This window comes from Sander vitreus, chromosome 10, assembly GCF_031162955.1.
Source record: "Sander vitreus isolate 19-12246 chromosome 10, sanVit1, whole genome shotgun sequence".
In the NCBI taxonomy this organism is placed as follows: Eukaryota; Metazoa; Chordata; class Actinopteri; order Perciformes; family Percidae; genus Sander; species Sander vitreus.
In genome coordinates, this window is record NC_135864.1 from 4,299,230 (window position 1) to 4,322,061 (window position 22,832).

General features: G+C 39.1%; 1 protein-coding gene across 1 annotated transcript in view; it reads right to left on the bottom strand.

Annotated features, from left to right (window-relative positions):
* Positions 1-6,363: 6,363 nt before the first annotated feature.
* fat2 (FAT atypical cadherin 2) overlaps positions 6,364-22,832 on the bottom strand; it is a 114,300-nt gene continuing 97,831 nt past the window's right edge. Inside the window, exons 24-29 of the mRNA XM_078260025.1 lie at positions 21,713-22,166; positions 18,317-18,470; positions 15,971-16,061; positions 15,646-15,794; positions 13,867-14,141; positions 6,364-9,762 (exon numbers count right to left, since the gene is read on the bottom strand). Of these exons, the coding sequence (XP_078116151.1) occupies positions 9,254-9,762; positions 13,867-14,141; positions 15,646-15,794; positions 15,971-16,061; positions 18,317-18,470; positions 21,713-22,166 (1,632 nt within the window). The 3' untranslated portion in view covers positions 6,364-9,253. The remainder of the gene's footprint in view (positions 9,763-13,866; positions 14,142-15,645; positions 15,795-15,970; positions 16,062-18,316; positions 18,471-21,712; positions 22,167-22,832) is intronic.

The window sequence follows — 22,832 nt, forward strand, 5'->3', positions numbered from 1 at the left end:
GAACTCTTTGACGTGCAGTGTGCTATTGCTACCTCAACACACACACACACACACACACACACACACACACACACACACACACACACACACACACACACACACACACACACTTTTAAGTACTTTTAACAAAAGAATAGAGTGGCTGCTAATTCAAATCAGCACTGCTCCCAGTAGACCACATGGACAAAACACACACACACACACACACACACCAGGACTGATAAACCGTGCAATAAAACATGTGACTGTACAATACTGCAGTACTGTAAATACATTTGACTGTTTATTCTCTTTACTTATATTCATTTATTGTTTGTTTATCTGTGTCTTGTACATTCCCCCCTATCCCTTGCTGCTGCAACAGTGTGTATTACCCCTTTGTGGGATTAATAAATCAGTGTAGTGTCAGGATCTGGCAGAACGTTGCTGACTGGGTCAGATAAGAGCTTCTTCTCTTCTTATGACAGAACACAGACACCGTTATCTCAGCACCTCCGTTTCTCATTTTCACATAAACACAAATGATTTCATTCCGTCGCATTAAGTACTCACAAAATCTCAGACTGCCAGACACAGGCATGCGCTGTGTCCTCCTGCCTATATTTTGTTTTCATCTCTGTCTCTCTCTCTCTTACACACACACATGCACGCACGCACGCACGCACGTGTTTGAGGGATTAGATAATTATTGCAGCTTCCAGTTGTTTTCCGAATCTCCTTGTTATTTTGCATCATTTTAATTATTAGATCCTGAGAAAAAAAAAATAGATATCAAACACAAAAACACAATTCAATGATCCTCCATTCCACTGTTTTACTCACACAGAAGAAATGGGTCTTTCATTTACTGTGCAAACACATATGTGCTTCTCTATGTTACTGTAAGACTCAATAAAGAATTGACTAAATAGTTATCAGTGACCTGAATGAATTTCAACAGCACTAATTTAGCCCTCTTGATGCTCTTAAATTGCCTTGTGTTACTGCAGGATTGATGACACTTTTACTTCTCTTGGCCCTTACCAATAAACAATAAATCATGCTTTCACTTTCACCGCTACACTTTTATCTGCTTAACTACTAAATAATCAGCTTTCAACACCCCAAGGTTTTATTTTTTCCATTTAAAGATCTCAGCTAATCTGTTTCATCATGACTGAACAGATTTGATTGACCCTGCAGACAACAAAACGCCACAACTGTCATCAGATTTAATTCAAAAGTAGCTTAATCCTGTGTCCTGAGTGATCCATGTGATTTTTTTACATACTATACTTTGACTTTTTTTCGACATACTATACTATGATAGGGTGACCAGACGTCCCGGTTTGACCGGGATAGTCCCGATTTTGAGTTGCGTGTCCCGAGTCCCGACAAAAGCCGATGTGGTCTTACAGGTTTTTCACGATCACTATGACTATTTTTTCAATACTTTTAACAACTTTCCTAAACTCTTAACGCACCAACACACCTACAACACACGATTGGTAAAACAGTTCATTTCATGCTCAAAATCACACATTGTAAACTAAACTCTAACACTGATTTTCAAAATACAATAATATATAACACAATACACTGTGTTCACCAAAACAATGCAAACATGTCTCAAAATCAAATAATTCTTCTTCCAAAACACTAACACATGTTCTCTCCCAACAGGAACATTTAGTCAATCATAGAACAATGTCATACAAAACACTAACATCAGATGGAATTACAGAAACTACATTATTTTATATGTGTCAGGTCTGTCCTTATACAACAGACAATAGTATATTTTATCGATCATAGATTGTGTTTTGGACTGCAGTTTCTCTTGAAGGCTCTCTACATTTTTGTTTTGTTGGGTTTAGTAAAGACATGCATTTTGTTTGTTTTGCTGCAGAGATTCAATACAAAAAAATGAATGACCCATCTCAGAGTCTCTCATCTCATCTCTTTATAGAATGTATGGTTTATGAAAAAAAGGAGACAGAGACAGAATTGTCCTGGTACTCCTCTTCCTCTCCCTCGTGCAGCAATTTTTCTTACTTTTTTTGTGTTCATCTTTATTGTTCCTTTTCCACACAAAATCAGCCCAAATAGGTCCTCTTTTACTGTATGTACTACAGTAACATATGGTCATGCGATTGAAAGAACCTCAACACCTGAGTGTGTTTCCTAGATGTCAATCAGCTGTGATTGATCTATTTGCATAGCTTCAATCAGCTGTTTCTCAGTAGCAATGGAACCAAAGCGTTGCGAACCACTGTCTTTATTTTCTGAGCTCACTAGATGGCGCTCTCTGTTCAACAAAAGGTTGAAAACACACTGAATTGCCATTCCTCTAACCTTTTTCTTTGAACAGAGAGCGCCATCTAGTGAGCTCAGAAAATAAAGACAGTGGTTCGTGAAGCTTCATTTGATCATCACTAAAACGGAGGGGGTATATTTGTGTTTATTTGTGAACAGCTGTTCACTTTGACTTTAGCCTATACGTTAGGTTTAGAACATGATGTTATCTGTTCTGACATACAGAGTGAAAGCATTTGTAAATTCAGTCCTTCCACAAAAATGTGGAGTTTTTTGTGATTGTTGCGGGCAAAAATCCTTGATTGTGCGGCACGTTTTCTTAAAAAATGCGATGGAATATGCGTGATGTTTATGTAATTTTATGCGATGAAATTGCGGAAACTTGCAAAAACTGCGTTTTCATCGTGGCTTCATCGCGGGGTTTGCAGCTTTTCGATGATGTTCACGTCGTGTAATTACGTCACTTCATAACGTTCCCATGGCAACAGGGGAAAATGGTAAGATATATGTGACTTTTTTGCAACGAAAATGCGGGGATTATGAAATCATGCAAGCCTTGCATACTTTGCGCAGAAATCTGCAATTGATGCAACGAAAGTGTGGCGAATTTGAAAAAATGCGGCCCCCGCATAAATATGGGGACTTTGGCTGATTATGCATTGAATTATGCGATCGCACAATCACGTTTTTCTGGAGGGACTGTAAATTGGTCAGTAAAAATCCAGTGTTTTGGTTTTGGTTGCTTGTGTGTAAAAGAAGTTCAAGCATTTTAAATGTGTGTTAACTGTATGCATTTTGTGTCAAAGCAACAAGAAATGTGTTAATTGTACAGCCTACACAGACAGATGTTGTGCTAACTGTGTTAAGAGTTTAGGAAAGTTGTTAAAAGTATTGAAAAAAGTGTATTATAGCCCAATCATTAACTAAACCCATGTAGAAAGACTAATAAAGCGCCCAGCGTATGACAGCATATTAACAATGTGTGTGTGTGTGTTAGTCAATGGTTAGCGGTCTGCGTCTGCATAATCTGTGCAGCCAGCGTTACAATGTATATTTGTCAACATTGCTGCAATGCCTCTTCTTATCTGTCTTGTTAACGGTTAAGACTCCTTCACAGTGGCTGCGTGGTGTGAGCGTGTCAGCTGCGTGGCGTGTCTGTTTTTATTTCGGCTCCCATGTTAACAGGTTGCACACTGCCTGCATGACACGCACGTCTCAGGCGCAGCGCGTGCATGCTAGAAATAGGACCAATGCCTATTTTTCACGCGACACGCAAACGTGTTGGAAGCGTTTCAAGGCAAAGTAGAATACAAAAAGATGTTTATATGTCATTTTGACACAAATACATATTAATAAATGACATTTTGATGTTTGAAAGTCTCTAGGTTTTAACATAAATGCAGATATAAATGTAATTAAAAAAAATAAAATAATAATTATCGATTTTCAAATATTGCACCTGTCAATACCAAACGAAATAGCTGTAGCTATAATATTCTGTAGCCTATTTTGCCGTCAATACTGCTGACGTTGTCTTCGCCGTAATCACATCAGTATATATTTATATTTAACATGAAGTATACTACTGCTTGAGTGCAGTTTATCAATGGGAAACATACATGTGTACAGACAAGGCTAGCAGCAGCGCCGTGTCAGACACATTTCTGGTGTGAAAAGACAGAAAAATCCACGAAAAATTACCTTTTCACAAAGTTTTTCATAAGTTCATTGGGTGCAAAGAATGCTTTAATTCTGAAAAATGAAGTTTGTCCCACACGAAACTCACTCAATGTCTTTTAATATTATTTCTTAGATATGTAGGCTACATACCGAGAAAATTCATGAATATTAACTGAGATACCCCATTATGTTGTGAGCAGTAGGCCTACGTGTGCTGTTGGCAAAATTGTGTCTAATCTGTCTGTGTCTATGTCTGACCTGGGCTGGCACATGTTCACGTTAAAAAGCATGTGTGTGCACGAGCACTGCGGTCACACGCAAAGTGTCCCGGTTTTAGTTCTGGGAAATCTGGTCACCCTATACTATGACTTTATATTGACATACTAAACTATGACCTTTTATGACTTTTTTTGACATACTATATAATGACCTTTAATGACTTTTTTCGTCATACTATACAACGACTTTTTAATGACTTTGTTTTCGACATACTATACTATAAATTTTTGGTTATACTTTACTTGAAAGTATCTACATAAGAGTGACATGACACTGTCATGAACGTGTCATAAACATTATAAACAAGTCATAAACATTTATGACATAACGCTTCTTTTAGTAAGTGTGATTCGGTTTTTGTCATGACAAGTTATGGTTAGGGTTAGGGTTCATGTGTCATGACTGTGTCATGTCACTCTTATGTAGATACCTTCAAGTAAAGTGTTACCGACTTTTTTTTTCATGCTTTGTCTGACTTTTTAAAAAACTTTTTTCGACATACTATACTATGACTTTTTATGACATGCTGTACTATGACCTTTTATGACTATTTTTTGACATACCATAGTATGACTTTTTCTTAACATACTATACTATGACTTTTTTTGACCTACTATATTATGACCTTTTATGACTTTTTTTTCGGCAAACAATACTACGACTTTTTTTACATAGTTTAGTCTGACTTTTTATGACTTACTATACTTTTTATGACTTTTTTTCAACATACTATACTATGACTTCATTTTGACATAGACTAAGACTATGGCCTTTTATGACTTTTTGACATACTAAACTATGACTTTTTATTACATAAAGTAATATGACTTTTTACTACATGCTATACTATGACTTCATTTCAACAGTATACTATGTGACCTTTTATGACTATTTTTCGACATACCATAGTATGACTTTTTTTTCAACATACTATACTATGACTTTTTTTTACTCAATCTTTTTATGACTTTTTGCTACATACTTTAGTATGACTTTTTATGACTTATTATGACATACTAAACCTTTTTCATTACTTTTTCTACATACTATACTATGAATTTTTTTAATACTATACTATGACTTTTTTAGATTTTTTTTCGTCATAATATACTATGACTTTTTATAAAACAAAATGTTGACATACTATAGCATGACTTTTTGTCGACATACTATACTATGACCTTTTTTACTTTTTTCAACATACTATATTAAGACTTTTTTCGACATACTATACTAGACTTTTTATGACTTTTTTTCAACATACTATATTAAGACATATTATACTATGACTTTTTTATGAGATTTTTGGACAAACTACACTATGATCCTTTATGATTACGACATACTATACTATGACTTGCGTCGAGGAGTAAACCTCTATATGTGGGCGCCTGCTCTACCAACTGAGATATCCAGGCGCCCTATACTATGACTTTTTTTCAACATACTATACTATGAATTTTTATGACTTTTTACTACATACTACAGTATGACTTCATTTCGACATACTATACTATGACCGTTTATGATTATTTTTCGACTTACTATAGTATTACTTTTTTATGACTTTGTGACATACCATGCTATGACTTTTTATGACATACTAGACTATGACCTTTTATGACAAATTTTCAACATACAATATTGACATTTTGACTTTTTGACATACATTACTATGACTTTTTACTATGTACAATAATATGACTTTTTTTGACATACTATACTATGACTTTTTTATGACTTTTTTCGACATACTATACTACGACTTTTTAATGATAGTTTTTATATACTATACTATGACTTTTTTCCGACATGCTATACTATGACTTCATTTCGACAGTATACTATGTGACCTTTTATGACCTTTTTATGACATACTATACTATGACTTTTTATGACATAGTATACTATGGCTATTTTTCAACATACTATAGTATGACTTCTTTTGGGATTTTTTTTCAACATACTATACTATAACTTTTTATGACTTTTTTTAAACATACTATACTGTGACCTTTTTTGGGATTTTTATCGACATACTATACTACGACTTTTGTGGGATTTTTTTCGACATACTATACTGACTTGTTTCAAAGCAGCAAGAATCAGTGTTCTTAGAAGATTATCTTTATTCATATTCTCTTTACAATATTGAAAAACAAAATGGAAAGACGGTATCGTAATCAAATCTCTCACAGAGAAACAACAGGGCAAAACATGGGGAGGCCCATATTGATAAAAAAAAAAAAAAAAAAACTTTTATGAATGAAAACAAATGTACCTTACATTCAAGTGACTCATATTCGGCACAAACAACAACAGCAACACACAGATACAGACTCTATGTACAACACAATACCTGTACACTATAAAGGTCTTTTTTGTACAGATATAGTACAGATAATTATTTTTATTTTTCCGAAACAGCAATCATATTTAAACCACTAGTGATAGACAGACATTAAATTAACCCACAGCATACAACAACAATTGCATTTAAACTGCTGGGAGGATTTAGTTACACATTCTCAGATTTCACAAAATAAGAGATGGCGATGACACTGACCTAACAAATAAGGAATTATTTGAGAACAGCAGGAATGTAGTTACTCAAATGAAAATGTTGATTAGTGGGTATATTTTGGCAATTATAACAGCCTGGTTAAGATTAGCTTTTGGTTGTGATACAACACTTTCCCTGCTCTTCAAAAATTCTCAATTCTTGCTTATGAAATTGCCTTACAATGCTTGGACTGAAACAACAAAAGCTAGAAAAAATACACGGTCAAATCTATAGATGAAGGAAGTTTGATTCGGCACTCATTAAGGCCCATATTATTCATCCAGGATATTAAATTCAAAAGGCTTATCTGTTATTTGCTCAACACTGCCTACTGTGAGAGAGATTAGTAGTTTTTAAAATGAATTGCTTTGAGTTTTTTTTCCATTATATAAACTTGAAAGTTCCAAACCCTAATTTCTTTTAATCTTCCTTTTTCAGAACTAGTGCCAAAACTCAGCAAGACAGCAGTAAAAACAGCAATGAATAAATATGTATTTTTATTTGCAAAGTGTGTGCTTTGATTTAGCCCCACTACACACACACTTGGGATGATAGAAATGAATGACACAGTTAGAGAAAAAACATATTTCTCTGTGACTGTCAACCTATTTAACCCCATCTAATTCACCCTGATGTCTGTTAACACGTTACAACAAATGCCTTTTTCTGAAACAGGCAGTGCCCGTGTGTATTGTTTATCTCCCCAGCCTCCAGGACCTGTGTAAACATTCAGTTACTATGATGTTACATGCATCATCTGCATCCTGCACACGTTTACATGGAGGCAGCAGCAGAAAACACGGTCTACACACAATCCAAACAGCTGATTTGTCTTTTACACGGAATTATTATTTGCCAACAACTATTGTTTAAAAAAAATGTTTAAGCAAACATGCCAAACAATTTCTAAATCCAGCCTAATCAGCATTAGATGTTGCTCTAAGTTCTTTTTAAAAGAAATGTTCAGGAAGTCATTTTGTCTGAAGTGATATTTAATTGTGAATATTGTGGCTCTTAACAGTTGATTTTGCTGCTCAGGCTAAACATGGACTCTAGAATTCAGTACAAAACATTTACTTTGTAATATGTTGCATAATGCCCAACAAACTCTTGACCGAAACAAGCATTTCTTTCATCTGAGGCTTGCACATTTACACTATTTCAAATGGTTGCATAGACATTTTTGTATGACTCTTCTTTAACTAGTCCACATTAAGTGTTGGCTTTATCACAGAGGGCAGCAACACTGTGGAGCTTAACTTGATCACGAACACCAACGTCTCCTCCAAAGAAAATACTGTAATCTAGTTCACGCTTATTAAAATCCAAGAGGAGATGCTTCTACATTCAAAATTGACAGAATGTACCGTAATGGAAACAGCATTGATAATAACATACTAGTTAAAATACATAGTCACACGACTAACCTCACTTTGTATTCATGGCTTACCTTTTTTTTTTTAATGAGGATCCAGCCCCCTTCATTGTAACAGACAGCGAGATTAAACAACAGCAACAGTAAACAGATTAAAGAGTTCATTGAAATGTTTATCCATTTCTTGCATTTAGATATTTCTTGCAGTGCTTTTATGATAAAAGAAATTCCACGTTAACACAAACACACCGCAGAATATGGATATGATAAACACTGTTTACCTTTCATACAGTGCAACACTCACCAAAGCTCTTTATCAGGATTTCAATAGATGTCTGAATGTCACATTGGCCACTGCCATGGCAACTGTGTTTTCCTCATACCTGCTATCTCCCATTCAATCACAATCATTCGGTGCATAGCATGCATAACATTGTCAATGTATGGCAGAGCTGACATTGATGTTTTTAGAGTGACTGGCTTGTTCGAGAAGTGAAATGCAAGAGATATGCAGTTGTGTGATGTTTAGAAAGCAGAATCCTCTTCTGAGAGTCAGATTCTCTCATGTTAAAGCTTAAAAAAAGTCTTGAGTTTTGCCTTATTTTGACAAAGAAACAGTCCACAGTCAAGTGATGTATTATGCTTCACAATTTCACAACCCTCACAAGCTAACGAGTGCTCTTGGGGATGAACTTCTGCTGAACTCTCTCCGCAGAGGTAACCGAGGAGCACTGAATTACCCCCGTCTAGTCTGGCACAGTAGGACTACACTACTTTGAAACTCAAACACATGAAAGACATCTGAACGGTTCACATGGCACTTTCTTCTGTGAAAAAAAAGACTCAGATCTCACAGTGAGAGAGTGCTGCGCTGCCGTTTCAAAGAGTCCTATCTGAGAGCTGTCCTTGCACACAAAGCTGCCTTAGAATGGAGTTGTAGAACACAGTGGCATGTACTTGCACTGTTTAGGTTCCCATATGAAACTAAAAGTGAGTAATCATCGAAAAGGACGCAAATTGCCACAAAAAAAGCACGTAGGCTTTGAACCCAAACTTGGGTCTTAAAACATCACCTCCTCACAGCTCCCGTAATCGCTCTCCACCATGCTGGACGCTTCGTAGCTGCTCGGGTTCCTTCCTGCTGGTCTCGTTTGAGGCTGGGCGGGGTTGGGCGGTGGCGGCGGCGGCGGCGGGCTGGCCTGCTCTGCGTACGAAGGCATAGCCACGCTCAGACGCATGCTGAGTCTCTTGTAGCCTCCCGAGACGTTGTCCAGGCTGCGGGCGTGCTGGGTGGGGTAGTAGCTGATGGCGGTGTACTCGTTGGGGCACTGGGAGCTGGGAAGAGGAAGCCCGTCGGGACCCAGGAAGTCGTCCAGATTCTGGTTGCTGTAGCAGGGCGGTAAGGGAGCGCGGCGGTCACATCGATCCAGTGGAAACGGGAAACCGCCGAATCGAGAGTTCCGTCGCGAGTCCATGGTGGAGGCGGTGGAGTAGGTGTCCTCTACGATGTCAAACTGGGGGAACTCCTGGACTGCTGGGGGGCCGTAGTAGTTGGGGTCTGCTGGATAGACTGGTGAGAGAGCACAGACATGGAAAACATCAGAATCATTCATCTTGATACGATCTTTATCTTTTTGTCGCCTTTTCGATTTTTTGGGGGCAATTTTTTGCCTTTTTTAACTTTTTTTTTTTAAGTCTTTGGCACTTCTTTCAAAGTTTTTGGTGCTTTTTAGGACATTTGTTGCCTTTTGACGTTTTTGTCTGTTTTCCGAGTTTTTTTTCGACAATTGTTTTGATGTTTTTAAATATTCAATTTTACGTTCATTGAAGGAAACTCAAAGTGATGTGTTTTTGCATTAGCTATCGTGGCTAATAAGACCCCCCCTACACTGTTATTATTGATATTATTATAAAAGTATAACAGTGATATTATAACCTAATAATTATAATGAACAAAAGATCCAAGGTGTCCTACAGCGTCGCAGTTTAGCTCACACTGTTTGACTGACAGGAAACACCCTGCACGATGAGCGCTTAGCAGTCGAGACAGGAGGCAAAATCTGAAAATATAAATGAGCTTTCTCGAGGATTACCACTTCAAATTCCTGCCCTTCATCCCCAAATTCTCAAAGTAACAAGGCGGAGGCATTATGCAGTTTGTTCAAACAAAACTACATAAAAAAAAAGCCTCCTGCTGTCGCTTGAACTACTGAAAATGCTAAGCAGACTCCTAGCTGCTTGTGCTATGAGACAGAGAGAGAAACTGAGACAGAGTAGCAGAGAGAGAAAGGGAGAGAAAGAATCAGGGAAAGAATTTGAGACAAGAGAGAAAGACTGAAAAGACAGAGCGAGTGATGGAGAGTGTGAAAGAGAGATAAAGGTCAAAGGGAGAGACGGAGAGATAAGGGGGAAGGCAAGAGAGACAAACAGAATAGATGAGAGGGAAAAGGAGGGAGACAAAGTGAAAGAGAAAGAGACACAAGTATTTGCACAATGATAATGTTTGAAGGCATAAGAGATGAAAAACTAAAGCTACTTTAAATCTCCCCCTGTAGACCTAATAGACATCAAAGGGATTCGGCATGGCTTGATAATTATTCAATAAATAGTTAGGAACAAGAGCTGTTTCTTTTCTAAATTAGATTTATTACACCAAACTGAGTTCTCCTTCGAGCTAACTTTTTATCTGAAGCTTAAGTCCAAGTGGGAATATAATGCCTCTGAAAAGGAATTCAAGGCCTGATGAAATGTGGATTGAATAATCTACTATGCAAATATCATTGTATATTTAAAGGCTTTTGGAGCATTTTACCTGTGAAATGATGAATGTTTGCCGCCTCTGGGCCTCTCGCTATTATTAACCAGTAAAGCGGGGCATAAACGAACATTTTAAAACATAATTGATATCAAAATGTCACCCCAGTACACATGAATGCCTGTATCAGGGGGATTCTCCTCGGTTTTGGTTGGCTGCTGAGCTGGAAAGTTTTAGCAATGTGTATTTAAATTCACTGGCATTTCTCTTTAACTAAGTACGCATCTAGTCTTTTCCCTAAATTTGCGTTTTAAACAGCTTTAAATAGGACATTAAAAATGATGATTTGTTGAAAATAACCTTCTCTAAACATGAAGGGTCGAGAGGGACTGGCGCGGGGCAGAGCAAAAATCTGATTTGAGAGCTGAAATTCAACTGCATCTGATTTTCAGGCTGTCATCCGTCCTGCATGTTTAAACAGCAGTCTCAGGCGCCTAGGTTAGCTCACCTGGTAGACCAGGCGCCCATATATAGAGCTTTACTCCTCGACGCAGCGGCCGCAGGTTCAACTCTGCCCTGCGGCCCTTTGCTGCATGTCATTCCCCCCTCCCTCTCTCTCCCCTTTCATGTCTTCAGCTGTCCTATATAAATAGGGCCTAAAATGCCTCTTCTCTTACCTTTTAAAAATCTCAATCTTTAAAAAACTGCAGTCTCAGTGTGGTCCCTTCGGCTTTTAGTTCGTATCGAAAAAAAAAAACAATTCAGAAAATATATAGAAAAAGCAATACAATATTTGGTGCCAACATTTATCCTTCTTACATACTTCTGCTAAATAATGACAGGAACAGTGGTCGTGACAGATCACAAGCCAGGTACAGTACATATTTTCTATTGCAGTCTTTTCAAACCAGTATTGAAGTAGTTTAAGACAAAGATTGAAAATGAATAATTTAGTCTCAAAAAGTACAATAAGTACTAAAAATAAGTGCTTGCTAAAACTAAGGCATGATATAAAAGTTATACTTTAAAAAAAGTATTCTTCTTTAAAAAAAACAATCATAGATTTGTGCTCACACGTTCTCTTTTTGCTTTTCGCTATCTCTCTCCAGCACGATGTCATTTTATCATCTTGGCATTTGACAGCCAAACATGGCTTCATGATGGCTGATAGTTGATGGGGTTCTGTGATTGGATGCTTCATCACCAATTCAATAACAGTGATGGTGATAAAAGGCAAAGGCCCCGTATTAAGTCAATTTTCTTTTTTTTACAGCCTGCAATGCTTTTATGTTGAGATACTATCTTTATTCCAGAATGTGTTAACCATTTAAAGCATCACCGACACACAGAACATGTTAGGTGTAGTCAAGATAAATGAAACAAATAATTTTCAGGCTCACAGGGTGAACAAAAAGCAAAGTATAGAGTGCTCAGCCACAGTCCGGGATAACGACTACAGGAACATGTCCTTTATTCTCCGTGATAAGGTCAAACAGATGAATGACCTGCCAGGCTAGCGTTGCCTGGGGAGCGATGGCATGGCAAACGCCTGATCTGCCTCTATTCATCTGTCTCGAGAACACAGCAGCGCGGCACATTGATCCGATACATGAGAAACAAATTGCTGCACACAAAAGGAGAGACAGAGTGTGAGAAAGGTAAGGAGAGAGAGAGAGAGAGAGAGAGAGAGAGAGAGAGAGAGAGAGAGAGAGAGCATGAGAGAATAACAAAAGAGGAGAAAGGAATTCAGTGAGTGTGACAGAAGGGACGAGAAGGAGAGAAATTGACCGGTGCAAAAAGAGGGTGCAACAGAAAAAGGTGAAAAAGATGAGGAGAATGACAGATAAGAAGATAAAAAAGGGGGAATGTGAAAAATTGCACAAACTGGTTGTAAATTTCACAATGAATGTCATCCGCTCACAGGTGTGCGTTCAAGAGATTGGGTCATTAGTAAAATTGGCCCCAAATTGCCACATTAAGCTACCTTTTTGTGGTTTTGTTTCATGCAATAAAATGTCATTTCCCATTTATACACTGGTATTCATAAAAGAGGAACATGTGATGAGAATGTGTGCAAGGTAGAGATTAAATATAAGATGAGTGACTGAATGTTTGACTAAAATTAAACATTGTTTTACAGCAGTTTTGTGAAATGTCAATTAAAGGCACATTTATAAATGTTGATTACCTTTGACTGATCAATTGTATCATTCTTTGGCTTTACACTGGATGCATGAATTTCAATTGGCAAGCCCATTTCACTTAGCAACAAATGTGTTCGTGAGAGGGGTTCTTGCATGAGGCCAAGTGAGAGGGGTTAAGAAAAGGGGTGAGAGACAAGGACTGCAAAATAAAAGATATGTGGGGGAGCAAAAAAATTCAAAGGACAAAATAGAGGGAGAGAAAACAGAAACGGGAGGTATTTAGAGAGGGAGACGTTACATTAGTAATTAAACTTAAACAGCTAATGTAAGTCGAAACTGCCTGCGAGCTTCTCCTGTACTATACAGTAATCTGTCTACTATGCGACAGAAAGTCGCATGGTTATGACACAATCGTTAGCCTATTTTTACAAAAATGTCTACTACGGAGCCATAATGTGAGATACAAGGTAATGGAGCCTTTTATACATTGTCGTGTTTCTGTAGAAATAAACAATGGACAAATAGAGTCTTTTAAACGCTATCGTAAAGTTATTAAAGTGAGGCCAAAATGAATGGGAGTCAATGGAATGCTAACGGCAGGTGATGGCTTGTTAGCATCAAAATGTCTCCATAGGAGGTATGCTTTGCGGCTGCTTGCTTACCCCTTTGGTGATTTATATAATATCAACCTGTCAGTGCTCTCTGATGGACACAAGTGTACACTAATCAATATCACAATGTTCATCATACTAAAATCATAAATACACACACACACCTTCATAATCCCAGTGGTTCTTCCTGATGGAGTCGTTGTCGGAGCTGGACGGTGGCCTGGGAGGGAGGTTTGGGGCAACACTGCACACAACTGGCCCCTGCGTCTTTGGATAGCAAACCTCGCCTCCTGACGAAATGATCTGGCTGCGTGGGCGAAGAGACCGGAACGGCGTCTGGTCGAGGTCGTTGGTGGGACCGACCAGTGAGCTCATCTCTATGGGGCTCACTTCCTGGTTGTTGGCTTTAAGGCTCTTGGCCAGACTGGGCTGGAAGTAGCTGAGGGTGTGAAAAGATATGTTTTAGTTAAATATTAATCTTAGGGGATTTCCCATGTCTTTATAAGGCATGGGAAATGCCTGGAATGCCTGGAATGAATGTAAAGGTACTTTATTGTTTTATTTAGGTATAATTGCGAAGATCCAGGACTTAGCCAAAAAATGTTAACATCGACAACTTCTCAGACCCTTCCCCCTTTCCGCTAAAGCCCAAAACGGTCTCCTAAGCCCCTCCCACAAGGGAGAATGAATGCGTGTGCATGAGCAGTGATTGACACGCAGTTAGACACCCCCCCCCCCGGCCCTGATTGGTGCATCTGAACCTCCCTGTTCAGGTAAAAACAAAATTAAATGACCTGCTCCATGTAGTTCTACTGGAACATAGGGTTAGTTTCAACAAATATGACAGTAAGTTAGTTTTTTAAGGCTTACCTACTGCACCTTTAAGGGAGCAGTAGGCAGCCATTTACAGCGCCCAGGGACCAACTCCAGATCTGAGCCAGTGCCTTGATCAAGGGCACTGACTGGTGAAGCTAGTACAGTTTTTTTGGTGGGGGAAACTGGAGCACCCGGAGGAAACACATGCAAATATGGGGAGAACATACAAACTCCACACAGAAAAGCCCAGAACGACCTGGATTCGAATCCAGAACCGTCTTGCCATGAGGCCACAGTGCTAACCATTGGGCCACCGTGCTGCCAAGTAAAATCAATCTTTAGCAAGTTTTGTCTTTATTAAGCTTTTTAAGAGTTATTTATTTAATATATCCTCTAGCTTTGCCAACGTTTTAGACACAGATACTGTATATTAATCAAGTAGTAAGGTAATAGGTAAAAAGACGTAACATTTCTTGATAGAGGAACCCTAAACCCTCAGGCAAATACGTGCACCTACAGTAAGTCTTCCACAAACCTAGGGAAAACACTGAATCTTTGGAGTTATTACAGATATGCAGATTCCTGCCTTCTTTAGTAACTAGGCTTCTGTTGCTCAATGTTTGATTTGGAAGAAGGCTTGTTGTGTTGGACAGATATGGATAATAATGCTGCCGTTGTTGCTGAAAACACAGTTTGTTAACACTAATACAGTTTGTCAGGGCTATGTGCTGGTTCTGCTGGTTTTATACATCCTTTGCCCTCTAGTGGTTAACAATCGATTCATCCAGCTTTAACTACATGTTTGGGATGTTGGAGGAGAATGGGAAAAAAATAAAGTTTCAGAAATTGGGGAGCAGATCCATTTTTAGCCTGCGGTGTTGCAAGTAAAGCATCTTTCCAAGAGAAAGTGTTTCTTCTGACGTCCCTGTACAACTTCACAGTTCATTTAAGAAATTTGATTTGGTTTTCTTGCTGGAAAAGAGTTGTTTCAACACTTTGTGGGAGTAACAACTACTAACGAGCAGTTGAACAGTCTAGTGTAGTTTTTGTCTTAACATATAACCTGGACTAATGAAATATGTTGAGGAGTTTTGAACTTCATTTTAGATAGAAATATGTACTCTTACCCATTGGAGTCCTGGACACAGATGGGCTTTTTCTTCTTCTGCTGTACGTAACGTTTCCTGATGCAAACAAAGATGCCAACCAAGAAGAGCAATCCAAGCACGCTGACACTGATCTCCATGATTTCCATGTAGCCAATCATTGGAGATACCTGATAGGACGGAGAGGACAATTGATAGAATGAGTATAATTTAAGACACATATGGCTGTTTAGTGTAATTTCCCTCAAGAGTTCTATGTAACTTTCAACAGTAACTAAGAATTGTGTGATACTTTCACTGAAAAAATACCCAGTAAATAAAGTCATTATTTGTTGTCCTGACTGACCTGAGACAGCGGGTCGCAGTGGATGGAGCCATCAGTGACTTTGCAATCAAAGCTTTCAGGACACGGATTGGGCAAACACTGATTGTCACACCTGTAGGAGTGAAGGTGGGTTTAGGATATTTGGAGATGACAAGAATGATCAGAATTATATGCTGTAGTTTTGTAGTGTGTATGTTATTTGACAGATCCTGGTTCACTGCATACACCTCAATGTTCATCAGTTCTTTGTCCTCATTCTAAAATTCTGACATTTCGGATGTAGGGTCATATAGCACAGCTTTAGAATGTACTTCTAGGGACATTTCGTTAACGATCAAGAGTGCTAGAGTGAAGAGCAGCACAAAGGCTTCCACCTTCGCCCGAGAGTCAAGGTTACATTTTACTGATGATGCTGAGAGCTTCACCGCGGGCCTCCATCTTCCAGGCCCAGGCATGGAAAACGACCCTGGGGTTCGACTGGCAGAGCTCTGATTGCTAATTGCTGCTGCTGCGATACTGACAAAACCCATCATCATTTTGTTTTCCACAAAACTGCCTGGTGTTTAGCGTTACCCACTCATTCCCCAGGTGTTGAATTCCCTTGCTGTCGAGCAATGAAAGTATATTCCAGCAGTTACAGAGCGAAATACTGCATCTGCTATTCTTTTTCTTGGACAGAGAGTTTGGTTCAGAGAGTTTTTTTTTTTTTTTTTTGATGAACTGAGTTGTGAAGTGCTGTAATTTTCTTTGTAATGGACACCGTTTTGCTGAACAAAGAGGGTCGCAGAAAGAGAAAGTGGGAAATTAAACATGCTGAGAGATGAAACCCGGGAAATCACTTTATTCCCTGAAGTTGTTATCGCTTCCCATCGGCCTCATCATATGAGTGTTTCATCTTCCAGAGTTTTATTAGCGTCGCTTGTTGACAGATGACTCACGCAGTCCGCTGTTACTCCCAATGCACCACCCTAATAACAATTAAATACTTGAAATTAGCTGTCTTAAAGGTGCTGTAGGTAGGATTGTGAAGATCCAGGACCCCCTCCCCCCTTTCTGCTGAAGCCCAAAATGGTCTCCTAAGCCCCTCCCCCCACAAGGGAGAATGAATGTGTGTGCATGAGCAGTGATTGACATGCAGTTAGACCCCACCCCTGGCCCTGATTGGTGCATCTGAACAGGGAGTGCTGGATTTTTGCAAATCACACTACAGACTGTAGGTGGTGCCCATAGACAGTGAAGTTAATGGACAAAGCGACGCCGTAGACTTCCAGCGGTCATTTTTAATTCAAACCCCCACCTGGAACATGGATCGCTGTCAGTACCCGCGAGGAGCAACGCAATCCCACGGGCAGCCTTATTGAAAGGAGGAATATGCAAATGATGAACATGAGCATTCTCTTTGTCAGCTGTTTGTGGTGTGAGGGGAATATACAATTAGCTGTTTGTAGGGTGATGAATAACCATGTGTGTGTGTGTGTGTGTGTGTGTGTGTGTGTGTGTGTGTGTGTGTATGTGTGTGTGTGTGTGTGTGTGTGTGTGTGTGTTATAGTTGGAGTATGTGTCCAACCACATGTATATAATAATGGTGTTTGTATTCAGTTGGCCCTGTTGGAATCATGATAATACCTCTGTGTAGCTAATTATGAATTTGTGTGTGTGTGTGTGTGTGTGTAATCTGTTTGACCACAATACATACTTGTTCACTGATTAATCTTTTGCTTTGATTACTTGATTAATCATTTAGTCTAGAAAATGTCAACGGTAATGGAAACTTTAGTTTTTTTAGAAAATGGCTCAAACTAAAATGGCAAAATGATTATCAAGATAGTTGGTAATTAATGTAATAGTTGACAACTAATCAATTCATCTTTGCAGCTGTAGCTGAGTGCTGATATGTGTGATATATTAGGGATAATGGGCGAGGTTGAGGTAGTTTGAATATTGAACGTCTTTATATATCTCGGGGATTTTCATTATACATATAATGAAGATTTACAAGTCAGGAGTCGCCTAGTTATTTGAATGTTCTGTAAAAGCTTCTGAAACAGCTTTTTAATGAATATTGAACACTAAAATGCTCCAGTAAAAGCACAATAATCAAATATTTATTGTCATATACATTAGCTCATGAAGGAAGGTTAACGCAACACACGTCCAACTACTGCATGTAAGTAAAGAATATGTTCAGTTTAATTCAATTCAGTTTTATGTATAGTATCCAATCATAACAAGAGTTATCTCGAGACACTTTACAGATAGAGTAGGACTAGACCACACTCTATATATGTTAAAAATGCATTACTGATTAAAAAAGTATAAATAAAAATGTGTGTGTGTGTGTGTGTGTGTGTGTGTGTGTGTATGTACCCTGCTTCGGGGTTGTCCAGCGAGCAGTTGCACATGTAACCCTGAGCCTTGGGCACACACACCCTGCCGTGGGGACACGGTTGAGAGGCGCACGGGTTATCGGCCAGCTCACAGCGGGCGCCTTGTAAGAGTCCTGCACATCTGCAGCGCGGCTCTGCAGAGCAAACACAACACAGCCAGACATCTGAGACAAGAGCCACTGATCCTCAGGTTTCCCCCACAGCCAGGAAATAATCACAGCAAAAGGTCAAAGAGAGCAAAAGAACATCAGTGTTTTTGATATTTAAAGGGAAAACATGTATTGTTGCTTTATTTATTTCTGTGCATAAGTGGTCAAAAAACAGAGATTGTCCTATAGTTTTCAAACTGGGTGTGGGTTGAGAGAGAGTTTTTTTAAGTAGGGGTGGAACTACATGGGCATGGGCCGGTTCAAAAATTACGATTCCAGTAGAATTGTTTCTTTATTGGAATCGTTTGGAATCCTTTAGAGGATTTGGTTTCAAATCATCGCTTGTGTTGTAGCCTTGGAGCACAGTAAGCAGCGCTCTAGTGTGGCTTTATTTTACATTGAAAAAGCCCGGTGAATCAAAATAAAACTTATTCGTGAAAATAGGCACGTGACCCATTTCAACTCCACCCCTCAAAGAATCAGAATTGAGAATCGATAAGAACCGGAATGGAAAGGAAGAATCGGAATTGGAATCAGAATTGTTGAAATCCAAAACGATTCCCAACCCTACATATCGCACTACCGCAATACCGTAAAACTGTAAAACCGTGATTTTTTTGCAGAAGGTTATCATATCGTCAGCATCTTATACCGGCCCATGTCTAGGTTGAACACTAACTTTTTTGCATTATTCAGAAACGGATCCAGATTAGAGAGAAAGCTTGATAATAGAGAGAAGGATGGAAGGACAGATTTGAGATATTTTGTGGGGACTGTATCACAGGGACTAGAGGAGGAGGGCATATATGAGCAACAGTATTTAAAAGGTTCTGCAGGGAGAGGAATCAGTCAGCGGGAACACAGGATAAGTGGTCAAAGACAGACAACTTCCAGCAGCAACAAACAAATCTGTTATTAGAAATGGTTTCACTGGTCTAAGATATCAACAGTAAACATCACATTTTTCAGTCGCCCAGAATAAGAAGTAAGAGCCTTTTCTAGATCGGCCATTTTTTGACATTATGTTTGTGTCTCAATAAACCGATGCCTAACACCGACAACTTACTATCTTCATCTTCCCTCTTATCTTCTTTTACTTCAAATCCATTTTGACTATCTCAGAAGGCAAAGTTGATGTCTCAATAAAACAGTTGGGGAACAACTTTATATTCTGTAGTAAAAATTGAAGAAACATTCACAGCCTCTCTTTTTACCACTTGTCTGATTACCTTTCCTTGACCTGAAAGCCGGTAAACCCAAAATACGAACAGGCATTTTTGATAACAGCTTTACAGTTTGTTTGTTTACTGTTCATCCAAAGCACAGAGATCTATGGTATATTTCTATATCTGCAGCTTTATGTCTTAGAAAAACATACTGCCTGCATTTGTGCTACAGTAATGCAGAGACTCATGAGAATAATATAATTTTATCACAGCTGCTATTTGAAGTTAAGAATAAGTCAAGCCACCAGACAGTGTCTTTTGTAAAACACAATTGCAAAAAAAGACGTAGGAAGCCTCTGAGACACCAATTTTTTTATCTTTTGTGTCTTGACAAGAACTGATGCATTCAGCCGATTAGAGATAACCAACAATGGCAATAATCAGGCAGTCACATAAAGGGCTGAGAGCCTGATAAGGATTTCAGGTCAAACTAATCTTTCATGGTTTGTGCCTGACTGAGAGGGTGAACTGCAGTTTGAAGAACTTTTGAGAAACTGAAATACTTTTAACTGAATATGTTCTACTTCTTCCTTTCTGAAATAATAAGAACCTGACATTACAAACTTGCAGAGGATTAGCTGAGAATTTTGGGCCCCAATCCCCTTTTTTTTTTAAGGATTACGCTGGTGTTATCCTATATTTATCTTATAGTCAAGAAATCCTATAACACGGCACAAAGGTTGTTTTTACAAAGAAGGGAAATTGTGTATTTGTTTGGTATGGTTTTCAGCCATGGATTAATCCACACCTGGAGGTCTCACGTTTCTCACTTAAGACAGCCTGGACTTTCAAGGATTAAAGTTGATCTATTTTTAGTCTGTCAATCACTAAACTGTTGTGCAGACACAGCTGAAAAATGTACAATAGTTGTTTGTCTTTCTAAGAGTTCTCTTAAAAAGTATTTGTGTTCCTGCACAAATTATTGCAATTTTGTTCTGCTTTATCATCTTTTTTGATTGATCTATAATTTATTCTGTTGTAGTTTTACAATTTAATATAATCTCTGAAAAAGGAAATTTCACATGAGAGATTTCTCTACTTGTGTTTTTGTTTGACCTTTTCTTACTGGTTTGAAGTGGGCCAGATTCAGCTGGAAAAAGACGACGTCACATAGCATACATGCACCAATCAGAATTTAACAATATTTGAATGAAATATTGATGACAGTTGGGTTGTTTACTCATGTTGCTGGGCCACTGCCAATCACATTTCATCAAACCTCAACCACACAGTCAGATGAAGCAGATCAAGTTTTTAAAGATAATTTATTTTATTTTTATTTTTATTCGATAGCGACAGTGGATAGACAGGAATGGGGAGAGAAAAAGGGAGGGGACGACAAGCAGCAGAGGGCCGCAAGTGGGATTCAAACCCGGGCCGATGCAAAGGACTACATGGGGCGCACACTCTACTGGGTGAGCTAGGGGCTCGTCATAAATATTTAATGTTTCAGAGAAAACATTTGGTAACGCTTTACTTGAAGGTATCGACATAATCGTGACATGACACTGTCATAACTATGACATGACACTGTTATGAACGTGTCATAAACGTTTATGACTTCTGTCATTAAGTGTCATTCGGTTTTTGTCATGACAAGTTGACATTGTTTGGGTTGTCTTGATTATGACAACTTGACATTGATCAAAGTGACACTACCAGAAGTTGTCTTGGTCATGACAGGTTGACATTAAATTTGTTTGGGATATCTTTGTAATGACAACTTGACATTAACCAGGATGACATTACCAGAGGATGTCTTTGTCATGACAACTGACATAAGGTCATCCTGTTTAATAATAAATAATAAACCGAATGACACTTAATGACAGAAGTCATAAACGTTTATGACTTGTTTATAACGTTTATGACACGTTCATGACAGTGTCATGTCATAGTTATGACAGTGTCATGTCACGATTATGTCGATACCTTCAAGTAAAGTGTTACTAAATATTTAGGTTTTCAGTTTGAGTTAAATAACACCTTTAGGGCACTCACCTCCACTAGCGTCCTCCTCGCAGATCCCTTCGTTCTGACAGGGGTTGTTATCGCAGGCTCCTGCCCTGCTGCAGCACTTGTACACCCCAAACACCCTCCTGCTCCCCGGACTGGCCCACTCTGCCGTGTCACCCACTCTGATTGGTTCCCCATTGAGCTCCAGGCCCTCTAGGCAGCCAACAAAATCATGCGGATGCTGGTGGAGCCCCGGAGCAGAGTCTTGAGTGATGGAAGCGAAGAGCAAAGCACCATGGGAGAGCAACATCCGACACGGCTCGGTCAGGGTGACGGAGGCTGTGTGCTGCTGGTCCAGGCTCAGTCTCAGGGTGCTGGGGTTGACCTCCAGCAGGACGCTGTGCCACCTGCCGTCTGACACCGAATCTGATGGGATTAGTAACGGAGCGGGGGAGCCGTTTCCACAGCTGTACCTGAACTGCAGCATTCCATCAGTCAGCTGAGGAAGGAAAATGAGGGTCATTTAGAAACACTCAAAATCTCTCAGTGGTCAGTGTGCTGACTTTATGTTCAATGTCCCACTGTCTGGCTACTTGCAGAAAGTCGGCAAAATGCCTTTCCCCTATCTTCATAACAGTCAAAGCATACGAACAAAGTTCCCACTGTGGGTCAAAACTATGTGTTGTGACACCGAGGTAATAGTCTATATCGACGATGTTTCAATTGCGGTATTGTTCAGAAATTCCGCTGGATGTCCCTTATTTCAGCCGGATGTCCGTGTCCTTCTGCTTCTTTATGTTGCTACTAACCTCTGGTGGATTTATCAGGACTATGGTTAACTGCTCCTCAGATCTCTGCAGGGTAAATCCAGACAGCTAGCTAGACTATCTGTCCAATCTGAGTTTTCTGTTGCATGACTAAAACAACTTTTGAACGTACACACGTTCCACCAAAACAAGTTCCTTCCGGAGGCTATTTTGGAGAGGCACCATTGCTCCGTCCGGCACTTAGCACTGCCCACTATGATTGTGATTGGTTTAAAGAAATGCCAATAAACCAGAGCACGTTTTTCTCCCATCCCGGAATGCTGTGTGGACTAGCCAGACCCTCCTCCGCAGCGCTGTGGAGGAAGGTCTGGCAATGCGAGACTACCGACATAACTGTG